The following is a 12,829-nucleotide window of genomic DNA, read 5'->3' as shown; positions in this document are numbered from 1 at the left end:
TTCACTTTACATTCAGTCACACAGTCCAGTTCATTAGAGGAAAAGAAACAAAGGCAAGTGGAGAACACACCAGACGCTTTTCAGCAAATTCATCTAAGTCCTCGGCCCTGTCAGAAAGCACTATTTTTTGGAAGCTACTTTTCTGTAAGAAAAGCAATTTTCTGCAGGAAAATCTGTATGGTAACACAACAACTTGATTATGTCACTCCTCTGCAGCATGCAGAAATAGAATGCAATTAATCAAAACTTATGGGTTGAGACATTAGAAAACGGACACGTCTCTTCAGGGGCAGCAGAACCAATCTTCCTCAAAAGAAACCTCAACTGCGCCCTAGACACAAAGAACAGCACAAAGGATTGAACTCAGCTGAAGGCAAGGGTATAGAAGATGAAGTCGAAGTGAAGAGAACAGTGAGGAGAAAGAAAAGCCGTATCTTCACGGAGGCAGCTACCAACAGGACCCAAGTATGGGGATTGCCATCAGGAGAGAAGAGAAGGATCTCCAAACTCAGCCACAGGTCTCCAGAGGAGATTGTCAGGCACATGTGAATCTGTACTGTACTCCACTTTGAATACCTTTAAATACATCAGAATCTCTTCAGAACTTAAATGCACACCTGAAGTAGGATTTTAAAACTTAAATCTACCGTCTCTTACCAGGGAAAGCGTTCATGCTGAGCAGCAGTAACATCTCAATAGCCATCACTCAACTCCCACCCTTGCAGTTGTATTTTTGAAAAATTCCATGCAAAAAGAATGGTTACTTTGGGTAAAAATTTATTTTACATACAGACCATTGCAACTTAACTATTAATTGAGAGACGTTATTTTTTCCTTCACAGAAATTGACCAACTGGTCTGAGATTAACAGGAGTCAAAGCCTGAGAGCTGGGATTTTTTTCAGTTTGGAAATCAAATCTTGGGGAAAACGGTCCTTCCAAGCACCACTCAGTTCAGTGAGGAGCTGCAGGACTATAACTGCAGGTCAGCTGCACTGCACAGTGCTGGAAGCAGATTCCCAGAGTCAGTTCGGACCTTTCCGAAGCTGAACTTGCTGAGAAAGATGACGCCTGGACAGGTGTAGGTACATTTCTGACACTGTGTTCAGCTCTCAAACTATAAATGAATATGGTGGAACAGCACAATCTCTGTAAAGTACAAAACATTGAATTACAGGTCAGCAGACAGATGGGACGGCAATAATGGTGGGACACTCCTAAGCCAAGTATTCTACATGTAGCGGGTTCCTGGCTGGGTTCATACTACGGCCCTAGTTCAAATGGAGAGAGTACAAAAAATACTTTGACCAATAATTAATTGTACTGGAAACAAACAGTCTACTAAAAAGCAATTCTTACTCTAGGTGCCAATGAGTCCTTAAAAGCAGGGAGGGGACTGAGGATCTGCACTTGGGCAGTGCTGCCAGGATCATTCACGCTGCTCCATTTTTACTTTGGGAGGTCTCAGGAAGGTCCTGTTTTTCTTTTCTTTCTTCCCCTTGGTATTTGCCTGGAAATTTCTCCAGCTGTCCACACGACCATCCCGACTTTCCTGGGAACAACAGAGAGGCACTAGAGGGTTAAGGAGTTCAAGAGCCAGAGAACAGACCTTGCGTACCAGTTTCAAGAGATTAATTTGCCTCTTACACAGCACCCTGGCAGCCAGAACATACATTGTAAAGAGCCAGAGCAGTAGATGCAGCACAGAGCAACCACAAGTGAACTCATGAACACCAGTAAGTAGTATAATGGTTTCTTGTTTCAGAAGCAACCAGCTTGAAATGTGCAGTCCTGATTACAGTTTAGAGAGTCCTCTGACATACAAAGCAAATAAGAACCATCATCTCCAATGGATGTTCCCAATCTGTCAGACCCAAAATGCGCCATTTCCTTACTCTCACATCCTTGTGACAGCTCTCTTTGTGCTGCAGCTTGGAGGCAGAGAGAAGTAAGAGAGAAGGGAAACATACTGCTGTCTTCTCTAACACTTTTTGCTACAGGCTTCACCACAAAGATGCAATAAGAAAAGGTCTCTTGGTGCTCTTTTCTCCTCTTCCCAGCCTATCCCACGAGCAGCAGAAACCCCTCAATAAATTAATAAACTTAATAAACACCCCACAAGCCCAGGCTACGATCCCTACAGGCTGAAGGTTTTATACAGTAGGACTGAACAAGTCCAGGGATGATTCACTTCACTGTACAATCCACATGTCCAAGGCCCTTCTGAATCTGTGCCTGGAATACTGGTACTGCACACAGGCTCAGGCTAGGATAGCTGTTCTCCTCACTACCATCTTCCCCTGCAGCCATATAGAAGGCTGGTCACTACCAGCAATGTGGAATCACGGAACTGTAGTGGTTGGAAGGGACCTCAAGAGATCATTGGGTCCAACCCCCCTGTCAAAGCAGGGGTTCCCTAGAGCAGGTTGCCCAGGTAGGCAGCCAGATAGGCCTTGAGTATCTCCAGAGGAGACTCCACAACCTCCCTGGGCAGCCTGTTCCAATGCTCCGTTGCCCTCGCCATGAAGAAGTTCTTTTGCGTGTTGGTGTGGAACTTCCTGTGCTCCGTTTTGTGGCCATTGCCCCTTGTCCTGTCCCCACAAACCACTGAGAAGAGGTTGACCAAATCCCTCTGTCTCCCACACCTCAGGTATTTATAAACATTAATAAGATCCCCTCTCAGTCTTCTCAAGGCTGAACAGACCCAGGTCTCTCAGCCTTTCCTCATAGGGAAGATGCTCCAGGCCTCATATCATCTTTGTGGCCCTCCGCTGCACTCTTTCCAGGAGATCCCTGTCTTTTTTGTACCAGGGAGCCCAGAACTGGACACAGTGCTCCAGGTGAAGCCTGACCAGGGCAGAGTAGAGGGGGAGGATCATCTCCCTTGACCTGCTGGCCACGCTCCTTTTAGTGCACGCCAGGATCCCATTGGCCTTCTTGGCCACCAGGGCACACTGCTGGCTCATGGTCAACCTGTCATCCACCAGGACCCCCAGGTCCTTCTCCGCAGAGCTCCTCTCCAGCAGGTCACGCCCCAGTCTATACTGATACATGCAGTTGTTCCTTCCCAGGTACAGGATTCTACAAAGACGGGATGGAATACAATTTCACTAAGTTTACAAACAACACAGAACTGGGATCCCCAGAGGGGATCTTCCTTCCTGCCCACCCAGCCCTCCATGTCACAGAACTTTACCCCTGGTGTGTAATGAGGGAAGAGGCTAGATTAAATGTTTTGGCAGGCTGTACGTTTGACACCTAGAATAACAGCACGATAACCAACCACAGAGCTACTTCTGATATGCCTAGACCTTGAATACAGAGTGGAAGTGGCGAAGAGAAGTGACATTCAGGTCTTTGATATCTGCATAAGATATAGATTGCATAAGCGTTAGCAACTGGACTGAAAAGTATCAACACCGTCTGACTTAGCTGCTGACAGAGCTGAAAAATACTATACAACTTCATTTAAGATACTCCTGTTGGAAAGGCAGTATCAAAGCTCTCTCAGTGGGTTCTTCTCACCCTGTACAAGGACAAAACCCAGACTTCTGCGGAACATTTAAATCGCCTATGTAAGTTAACTTGCAGCACTTGCAGACAAAAGTCTCTCTTTTTCGCTAGGGCATTTCCAGCAGCATGGCTGAGAATTGCTGACACCCGTTCAGCAAGTGACATTGAGTTAACCTGCTGATTACCTCAAAGTTCTTCTGCCATTCTCGCTCTCGTTTAGCTTTCTCCTGTGCCTCAATTTCTTCTTCCCTCTGTCGTTTCCTGGAAGGGAAGCCATAAAGAAGTTTTGAACCACAAGCATCTACATTAAAGAAACACAGTGACACTTTCAAAATGTCCCAGAAAGCTCTTCTGACTTCTTGGTAGATTAAAGCACTTATCAGAAGAGATAAATAGTCACAACTAAGATTGCACAACAAATAAAATTTGGTTTCAAATCTGGAGAGAGCAGAGAAGATGATTTGGCACCACTGACAGCACGCATGTATTTAATCAGTGAGTCATCTCTTGCAAAACAAGTTGGAATCCTTCAAAACTCTAGCAATAAGTTTCTAAAACTGTTGAGCATACACATTAATAAAGTGTTAATAAACACTTGTGCATGCAAGGTAAGAAAGACAGATTTTTCTCCCTAATTTTCATCTGTAGTCAGAAGTAGTGCCTTGTAACTATCTCCCAGACTGCCTTCACTGACCACTAATGAAGCCCTGCTCTATGAAGTGCATCCACAGTAAGCACTGAGGCAACGTGATCAAAACACAAAGTAGTTCAGGATCAACATGCCACAGAGTATTTCTGGCACTTAATTAAAAATCAATTATTTGCATGCTAACAACATGCAGAAGTGTATTACCATTTGACTGTTTTGGCTGGCTTCCACAGAATATTAAACATTCCAAATATACCAGTGTCTTAAATATTGGAGAGCAATTTCTCATGCACGGACCTCTAGAACCAATAGGATGCTCGATGAACTGGTAGAATCTACATCACTCAAGTATGTGAGTCTCAGTTTGACAGGACCCTTGTTAATCCAACTCAAGGCTGTGCTTTCAGCAGGAGGTTGGATCACATGACCTCCAAAGGCCTGCTCCAACCTAGACTATTCTCAGATTGTGACTTCTAATCTTCTCCAAGGAAGCATGAGGGGAAAAGAAGACCCTGAACTGAACAGAGTGCTGCTCATACCTTTCATGCATTTCTTTAGCTTCTCTTTCTTTTCTCTTAATTTCCAGTTCAGCAAAGAGCTTCATTGTCTGTTTGTATACAGCTTGTTTGAACTGTGGAACACAAATCTTATCTTAAAATAATGCACATTAACAGAGTTAGAGAAGTCTATTTTACTTAAGAATACAACAAGCATAAAAAGAACGTAAAGAATATGTATGCCCACATAGCCTCATATCCTGCCTTGACTGTAGTTAATAGCAGAGGCATGGAATAGGGTATCAACCAGTATTGATTAAATTCTGGCCCCGACACTACTAGGAAACAACTACTAACGTGATATTTTCATTTGTATTCATGAATCTGTGCCTAAACGGAACTTCTCATTTCAAGCTCTTTTACGTCTTCTGTTGAGTCCTTCAATGTCGTGATATTTGACAAAAAATGCTCACTGTACAGATGGTAATTTCCCAGCAGGCCTTCTTGATGTGTTTTACTAAGTCTAGCACTGACTTTCCAGTGGGACATGTCAGTATACTTTGAAACAAAAAAGCCCTTCATTATTAAAGAATGGCAAGAGACTTCAGAGAACCAATAGAAAATAAGACTGCTATGGGGTTATTGTGACAATACCAAGTGGAAAAAAAAACACTTTGTAGGAAAAAAAAAGGGTGAATACGGTAGGATTAATGTGTTTCATTGTTTGAGAAACATTTTAATCATGTTTGAGTATTTGAGAATCATCTAAATCATGTTTGAGACTATTAAAGCCTCAAATACTACTTGACTTTTTCAGACTAGAAACCAGCTAAGAGCAGCTATATTATGTCATGCCACAAACAATGTGTTGCAGAACAGCAAATCTGTCCTCACACGCTATATGCAAGAAACAGACCAAACAGCTCTTACCACAAATTGTCACTAAAGGCCCATTTTAGACATGCTGCAATGGGTTCTTATACATTACTCCGCTAACAGTAAGAATGTCATAGCTCCAGCATTCAGAATACAAGATATTCAATTCAAAAGGCTGGGTGATGGACAAGCAATAGATTGCTCATAGGAAAGTACTGGATATTCTGAGCTACATAGTCTCATAATATATTTCCTCTTTAGAAAATAGGTTGACTGTAATCTGAAAGACATTGGATATTATTCTACACATGGAACTTCTACAGTGACTTACCAGAATTTATTCTTCTGTAAGTAAAAGAATTTGCAACACTCTAACAAGTCTAATAAACACTTGCATACTGGTTTTGATTCTTAATTTTTCAAAATACATTCTGTACTCCCCAATCTCTCTGAAGAGAATGTAACTTACAACTTCAGGATCATCCTCTTCTACATTGGGAGGTTTTCCATCTTTCTTCAGCTGCTTCTTTTTTTCTTTCACCTTAAGATTAAAAATGAAAATAAGAATCTACAAAATTTTACAGGGCTTCCATAATTGTATCTAAGTAGTTCTGTATTCTGTAGGAAGAACTTCAGATGTTCAGTACTTGATTTGGATTTATTTCAGATCAAAACCTCACAGCTCTATGCCCAGATAAACACACGTGATCACTATCATATGAACTGCAGTAATTAAAACTACTAGGTTAGATACTATTCATCTAACACAATTCCTTTGTTTCATTTCTAGTTAGTTTGTTTTTAAGATATATTTATACCCAATATGCACCATTCAAACCAGCAGGAAGTTTATTCTGCTTTGTAATATTTGAAAGACTAACAACAAGCGGAATATAAAATGTTCCTTGATTTATAGTATCTGAGTTCTTCCACATCATCTTCTTTCTCAAGTTTGTTGTGTTTTAGTACGCTCATATCACTTAACTAACCTCTTGGCCAATGCAATTGGAGCTACTTTCCTTATCTTATAGGTCTTTTTTCCCCAAAACCTCTCAGTCTCCAGCTGTCAGCACCTATTTTCTTCCACCTACACATATCTGAACTGCATTATTCATTCACAGACTCAAAAAGAAATATTTAGGTCAGATCATGTGGTCTGACCTAATTATTTCAAGTACTGAATTTCACCAAATTATCCCATACTGAGCTTAACAGCAGTCTTGGACAAAGCACATTTGTTCATGCCTTGACTTGCTCAGAGTCCACCTGTACAGATGCATCATGAATTTTGCTCAGCCCACCTTTTAATGACCAAAACATATAGCAGGTACACAAACAATAAAATTAAAAAGGACTAGCTATGGAATACTTACAGTATGTTCCACATATTCTTTTCCTGCCTGTATCACATCCAAGGCTCTCTTCTTTTGCTCCTGATCTAGCAGCAACTTGTATGCTTTATCCACAGCTAACAAAAAGCATCAACATTAATAGCACCAGTAGTCAAATTCAAAAGGAATTACAGGATTGGTCTTTACAAAGACTTCGGAGTGTTTCTATCAATACATCAAGGTAAGAGATATGAATTGTCAAATTGGATTTTGCATGAAGTAATGGCAGAGACTGTCAGACACCTCTGAAGTTAGTAAGGTTAAGGCATCAGTCCTGCCAAGTGATTTAGTTACGAGGCATGAGGTTTAGTTTAAGGTTCACATATCCTCATGTTTAACACAAAGCATGTGCCTAAAATCAACACCTTATTTCTGCTGTATCGTCTTTTAACAAAATCTAACGCACAGATTAAACAGCTTTTTCTTGAACAATCCTGGAAACCCATGGATATTTGTCCCCATTGTGAACTGATAATGCCACCTAGTGAAATTGTGCTGCTGAAATGCCATCCCACAGATCTGTTCCCTCATCTAAAATATCTCTACAGCAATTCTTCTGTCGTTAAGTGGGGCCTTCAGACCATATACACATTTAAACCAGCTACAGAAAAATAGCAGTCCAACTACTGTCACACACCAGCCCCGAAAAGGTTGAGAGCATTACCTTCAAATGCCTTCTGTGCTCTGTCTGCATCATCTTGATTTTTGTCTGGATGTACCAATATTGACAACTGCAAGAGAAAGGATCTTGCTATCAAGATCATTGTAAAAGATAAAGACTACTTCAGAGATTTCTGTGAGAACAGAGAAATAGTCTCAGACAGAAGTAATCACAGGGGATCACATTCCTTTGCATACACACAAGTCAGCTGACAACACGTAGAGGTATGCATCAGTAAAAGCTTATAAAGATTTCTGACTGAAAATCAAGTACAACTCCTGTAGTAAATAGGCTATCTGAGAAAGTGGCTTGTGTTATACAGAACAACGCAAACACCTGTCAGCTGCAGTAGCATATGGATTATAGGGTGACCCCTTGGCCTTAAGAAGAAACAAATCTACAAAGATCATCCTCAGCCAAAGTTTATCTTTCACTCAGTATCTCCCAGTAAGTTCTCCAACATCCCTAACATTATTCAAATATTAAACTACTTAAAAGAATGGTAAGATTTTCCTTAGGCTCCTTTACTGAAAGTTTAGGAAACTTCCTCCTATATTCTTCCTGTGCTATTCAGAGACAGGACATTGATTGCTACCATTTTTAGTGCAACCTTAAATGGACTGGAAAACATATGTTCTCCATCTTCCCCTTTCAAAGGATGAAAAAGCTCTTTCAAAATTTCCCCATATGGCATTATTTTTTCTGTACCTTTTATTTTTGCCACTGTTGTCTGGACTCTCTAGTTTATCTACTATATATATCTAGATACATATGTACTATATATATCTAGTTTATCTACTATAATATTCAAAACCAGACACAGTGCTGCACTGGTGACAAAGAACATAAAATATTTACTTCCTGAACGATACCCACAACACTTCCTAGTTCACAGGTGAAAGGTCCTGTCCCCCAAGAGCAGCATAGTGCTGATTTACTGTGATTTGCAATAGCCAGTATCTTTCTCCTTCTGTTGGCTATTCCAAGTTCTGCACTTATATCTTTGATTTCTTCAATAGAAAATTCCATGCACTTTTTTCCAAACATTTATTTGTGGTATTTTATCAGCCTAAAGCTGACAGCCCCAGTTTATTAATATGCAGAATTGAGATTTCATCAACAAATAGGTTATCCTCCCATTCCCCATGAAGAGTAGGCTACATCCTATCACCACTTTCACACGTATGCTCCTCTGTCTGGACAAGGCAGCCAGGGCAGCTTCCTATCTAAAGTCAGTTCTTCATGTCTATCAGGTGGGAAGATGCAACCCTCTGAATATCACACGTTTTTGTTGCATGTACTGACTCAAATTTCTCCTGCAGCTTTGGCAGCAGAATAAATCTGGGATGTTTCCTGTGTTGCATCGAGCAGCAAAGAAACGTCAATGAGTAAGGCTGCTGCTGTCCCAGATAGCCCAACCATCAAAAATGACCACTGAAATTCTTAAAAAAAATGAATAATTATATATAGTCAGATAACTTCTGGATCAAAGACAACACATTTGAGAAAAAGAGATTTTCTCAGATCTTAATTTCTGTCAGGTTTTGACCCTTTCTTTGGACTAAACTTCAATAAACTGATTATATGAGGGCATTTCAGTTTACATTAGCATAGTTGCACATTTTACAGAGAACAATACCATGCATGGACAAGGCACCCTTCTGCAGCTCTCCCCTTATTTATACAAAGATTGTTATATGCATTTTTTCTAAAAACAGCTACTCATCAGATAGAACTTTACCACCTTCCTCGTCCCCAAGCACAGCTGCAAAACCTCTACAGAGCTATTAGTCTCCTTCCAGAGGATTTGAATGCAAAAGCCAAATACCTGCCGAAACCTTTTTTTTATTTCTTCATCTGTGGCTTCAGGATCCATCTGCAGTACCTAAAGAGACCACAACAGTGCAGGAAGTTTAATGGTAGACCCCATGTTTCAGGTTCCTGGCAGCAAGCTTTAAACACTGGGATACAGACACAATGCCAGAAAGCACTTGCCATCAGAGAGCTTTTTCAGGACATAAATTTTCACCTCGTAAAACAGAAACACTTTAAGAGACACCATGTTTGGAACATTCTGCCTTTAGCAATGCTACATTCCATTGATTATGCCACAGTACTTTCTATACTCAAGTCTTGTGCAGACATCTGCCATCCCTGAACAGCCACCTTTGGACTAAACCTTCAATCAGACCTGTTGCTTAGCTTCGCAGAAACGTAAGCACATAGTGGTTTGGGACCCTGTCAGACAATGCGTAACTGAGAACGTCGGGCAGGAAACACACTACTTTATAAGAATTTACTGATTTTGTCATTTTGAAAGAAGAAGACAGGAGTCTCACTGATTTGCCTTCATGAACAAGCCCATGATCTTTAAGGATGTGACAATCAATCTACTGATCAGAAGCACTTAGTAGCAACTGAACCTCCTCACTGCAAATGCGCACTAGTCTGACATTAAGAATCTGTAAATGAAAAACACTTTCACAGAAAAGCCACAGTCTATTTTTCATGATTTATTCTCCAAGTCAAGTACTAACAAGATAAATTAACTGATCCTGATCTGTCTGGCCAGCCTTAAATTAGGATTTTGAAAAGCACCTGCGTACTGCGTAGAGTAAAAAAAAGCTGATGAAGATGATACCAGGAAGGAGCTCATTCAGTGGACGGAAAAGAGAGTATGGAAAAGAGAGTATGAGCCAGCAACATAACCTGTGTTGTGCCAAAAGAAGCATGGCCAGCAGGTAGAGGGAAGTCTACTCTGCTCTAATGAGACCCCACAGAGTACTGTGTTCAGCTTTGGGGCCCTGTTGGAGTGGGTTAACAGGAGGCCATGAAGATCAGAGGACTGGAGCACCTCTCATATGAAGACAGGGTGAGGGAGTTGGGGTTGTTCAGCCTGCAGAAAAGAAGGCTCCGTGGAGGCCTCACAGCAGCCTTCCAGTACCTAAAGGGGGCCTACAGGAAAGCAGGAGAGGGACTCTACAAGTAGTAAAGTGATAGGATAAGAAGTAATGGTTTTCAACTAAAAGAGGGTAGATTTAGATTAGATACAAGGAAGAAATTCTTTAGTATGAGGATGGTGAGGCACCAAACAGGTTGCCTAGAGAAGCTGTGGATGCCCCATCCCTGGAGGTGTTTAAGGCCAGGCTGGATGGGGCTTTGTTCAACATCGTCTGGTGGGAGGTGTCCCTGCCCATGGGAGGGGAGTTGGAACTTGATGATCCTTAAGGGTCCCTTCCAACCCAAACCATTCCATGATTCTCTGAATACCCGCAGGGGAACAGCAGAATATGTTGCATTTCACCGAATCATTTAGGTTGGAAAAGACCTCTAAGATCATCTAGCCTAACTTTTAACTTAGAAAAAATTACCAAAGAACGCACAAAATTAATGTTTATTCCACCACTGTCATATTCCCAGATTCTTCACCACCATTACATGAGCAAAACCAACTGAAATAAAAATATTATTATCGAATAGGGAAAACAAATAAATTAACTTAGCAGCCATCAGCGTAGGTTATAGAAAAAGTGATGCAGTATAAAAAAGTTCCTAGAAAACTGTATGCACAATGCTCTTTTCCAAACCAGCAAAATGTTACTGCATACAATGCAAATGTAAAACAGAGCGATTTCCTGCAGGTACAGAAATGCAACTTTTCTGAATGCTGTGAATAAACAGAAGTTTTTTGTAACAGTAATGTTTCCATCCAGCTATTACAGAGTGGGCCAGGAAAACACTTAAGACTCAGGGAAGTGAAATGTACTAAAATTCTGATTGGTAATGTTTACTTCAGCCAAATAGAAAAAATTGAACACTGAAGTACAAGACAAAGGTGGATAAGACTTCTGACAAATCTCAGCAAGATTTAGATGGGAAACAAATTTAAATGTAGTCCACATTTACTGTCCATGCTATCCAAGTGTAGTCCATAGTCACTGTCTTCCTCAAGCTTCCAAACTAATTAAGACTTTGTAACTGACTGTAGCTGGAATGAAACAATATAATGTGCAAGGGAGTTACCTGTTTTACAGGGACTCCTCCAAAATTGCTCGCTAGTATGAAAAGTAAGAGTCTCTGCTATCATTCTACTCACTACACAAGTTCAGTGCAATAAACACACAAAATAAAAGATACAGCTGTAAATGCTGAATCAAGACTGGTCTGAAAAGAACCTGACAGCATAACACCTGTAGCTGTTATATTCTCATTCAGAATGTACTTAGCATTAATCTGCCCAATCTTCCAGTGCCATTAAACCAGAGAAGCATGTGAAAAGAATATTTTCTACCTGCCATAAAACAGTGAAGAGAACAAGCACATATGCACCACCCTCCTGTCTTCTACAAAGCTTCAGCACTGTAATCTACATTTAGAAATGTATGTCTTTATGATGCTTGTCTCCTTACTGAAATAAATACCTGTTAAATCTAGGATTTGGTACGCTAAGTCAGATAGGACTAACCTCAAAAGGATTCAAGTTGAAATACGAAGATCCGGGCCGGGTCAGCCTGTCAATTTGGTTTTTTGATGTTAAAACCGAGTCTCGTTTTTCAATTTGTTTTACCTGAAGAGCAGAAGAGACCTTTATTAACTGGCCATCACAACACGCTCACCTACTTTCCTGTGCGATCACCATACCAATTATCACCCAGTGTGACAATTTATAATACCTCTTGATCCTCCCAAACCTGTAGGTACTTTACATCAGCAGGACATTTTTTCAGCATATTCCACAGCATGACAGCGATTTCAACATTACCTTTTAAATATAAATGATTAAAAAAAAAATCTGCCTGCCTCTTACATATCTTATGCTCAAGTGCTGCGGCTTTGTCGCCCCCTTTCACTCCTACACTTCACCAGCACTGTCATCATGATCCCTTGGATACCTGCTGCACGATTTTAACCCAACATCAGCAGGAGAGCCCGTTAAACGTTCAGTCATACCAGCACAAGCATACAAACACTTCATTCTGACCACCAACTATTTAATTTAGTTTAGTTCACTTTTTTTTAACATTAATCCACCATTTTTTTTAACAACCCCCATTAAATCGGCAGCGCCCTGCCGTGGGCAAGGCTGAGCTCCACACACACCAGTCGCGCACAGGCCAAGGGGAGCAGCGCAGGCTAAGAGGCCGGGACAGGGGCACGGCCAGCGCCCCGCACTCCCTGCGCCCCGCCCCGCCCCGCCCCGCCCCGCCCGGCCCGGCCCGGCCCAGCCTGGCCCGGCCCCGGCG

The 12,829-nt window shown here is 41.3% G+C and overlaps 1 protein-coding gene across 1 annotated transcript; it reads right to left on the bottom strand.

Moving 5' to 3' along the window:
- Positions 1 to 760: 760 nt before the first annotated feature.
- Positions 761 to 12,464, bottom strand: DNAJC8 (DnaJ heat shock protein family (Hsp40) member C8). Its single transcript, XM_035345848.1, has 9 exons — positions 12,443 to 12,464; positions 12,052 to 12,197; positions 9,415 to 9,471; positions 7,590 to 7,656; positions 6,908 to 7,002; positions 6,004 to 6,075; positions 4,701 to 4,792; positions 3,698 to 3,773; positions 761 to 1,551 (listed from the first exon to the last, which is right to left on the bottom strand). The coding sequence occupies exons 1-9, from the start codon at positions 12,462 to 12,464 to the stop codon at positions 1,429 to 1,431; spliced, it is 750 nt and encodes a 249-aa protein (XP_035201739.1). The 3' UTR covers positions 761 to 1,428.
- Between the last annotated feature and the right edge of the window lie 365 nt (positions 12,465 to 12,829).

Source organism: Oxyura jamaicensis, chromosome 23, assembly GCF_011077185.1.
Source record: "Oxyura jamaicensis isolate SHBP4307 breed ruddy duck chromosome 23, BPBGC_Ojam_1.0, whole genome shotgun sequence".
In the NCBI taxonomy this organism is placed as follows: Eukaryota; Metazoa; Chordata; class Aves; order Anseriformes; family Anatidae; genus Oxyura; species Oxyura jamaicensis.
The sequence above is the reverse complement of the archived record's forward strand: the minus strand, read 5'-3'. Positions and strand labels throughout refer to the sequence as shown.

Excerpts from the sequence above, each read along its gene's own strand:
- DNAJC8 (XM_035345848.1), bottom strand. The coding sequence starts at position 12,464 with ATGATGACAGTGCTGGTGAAGT. Across the intron at positions 6,076-6,907 it reads AAGAATATGTGGAACATACT|GTGAAAGAAAAAAAGAAGCA; the intron begins GTAAGTATTCCA and ends TTTAATCTTAAG. Across the intron at positions 1,552-3,697 it reads AATGGCAGAAGAACTTTGAG|GAAAGTCGGGATGGTCGTGT; the intron begins GTAATCAGCAGG and ends TGTTGTTCCCAG.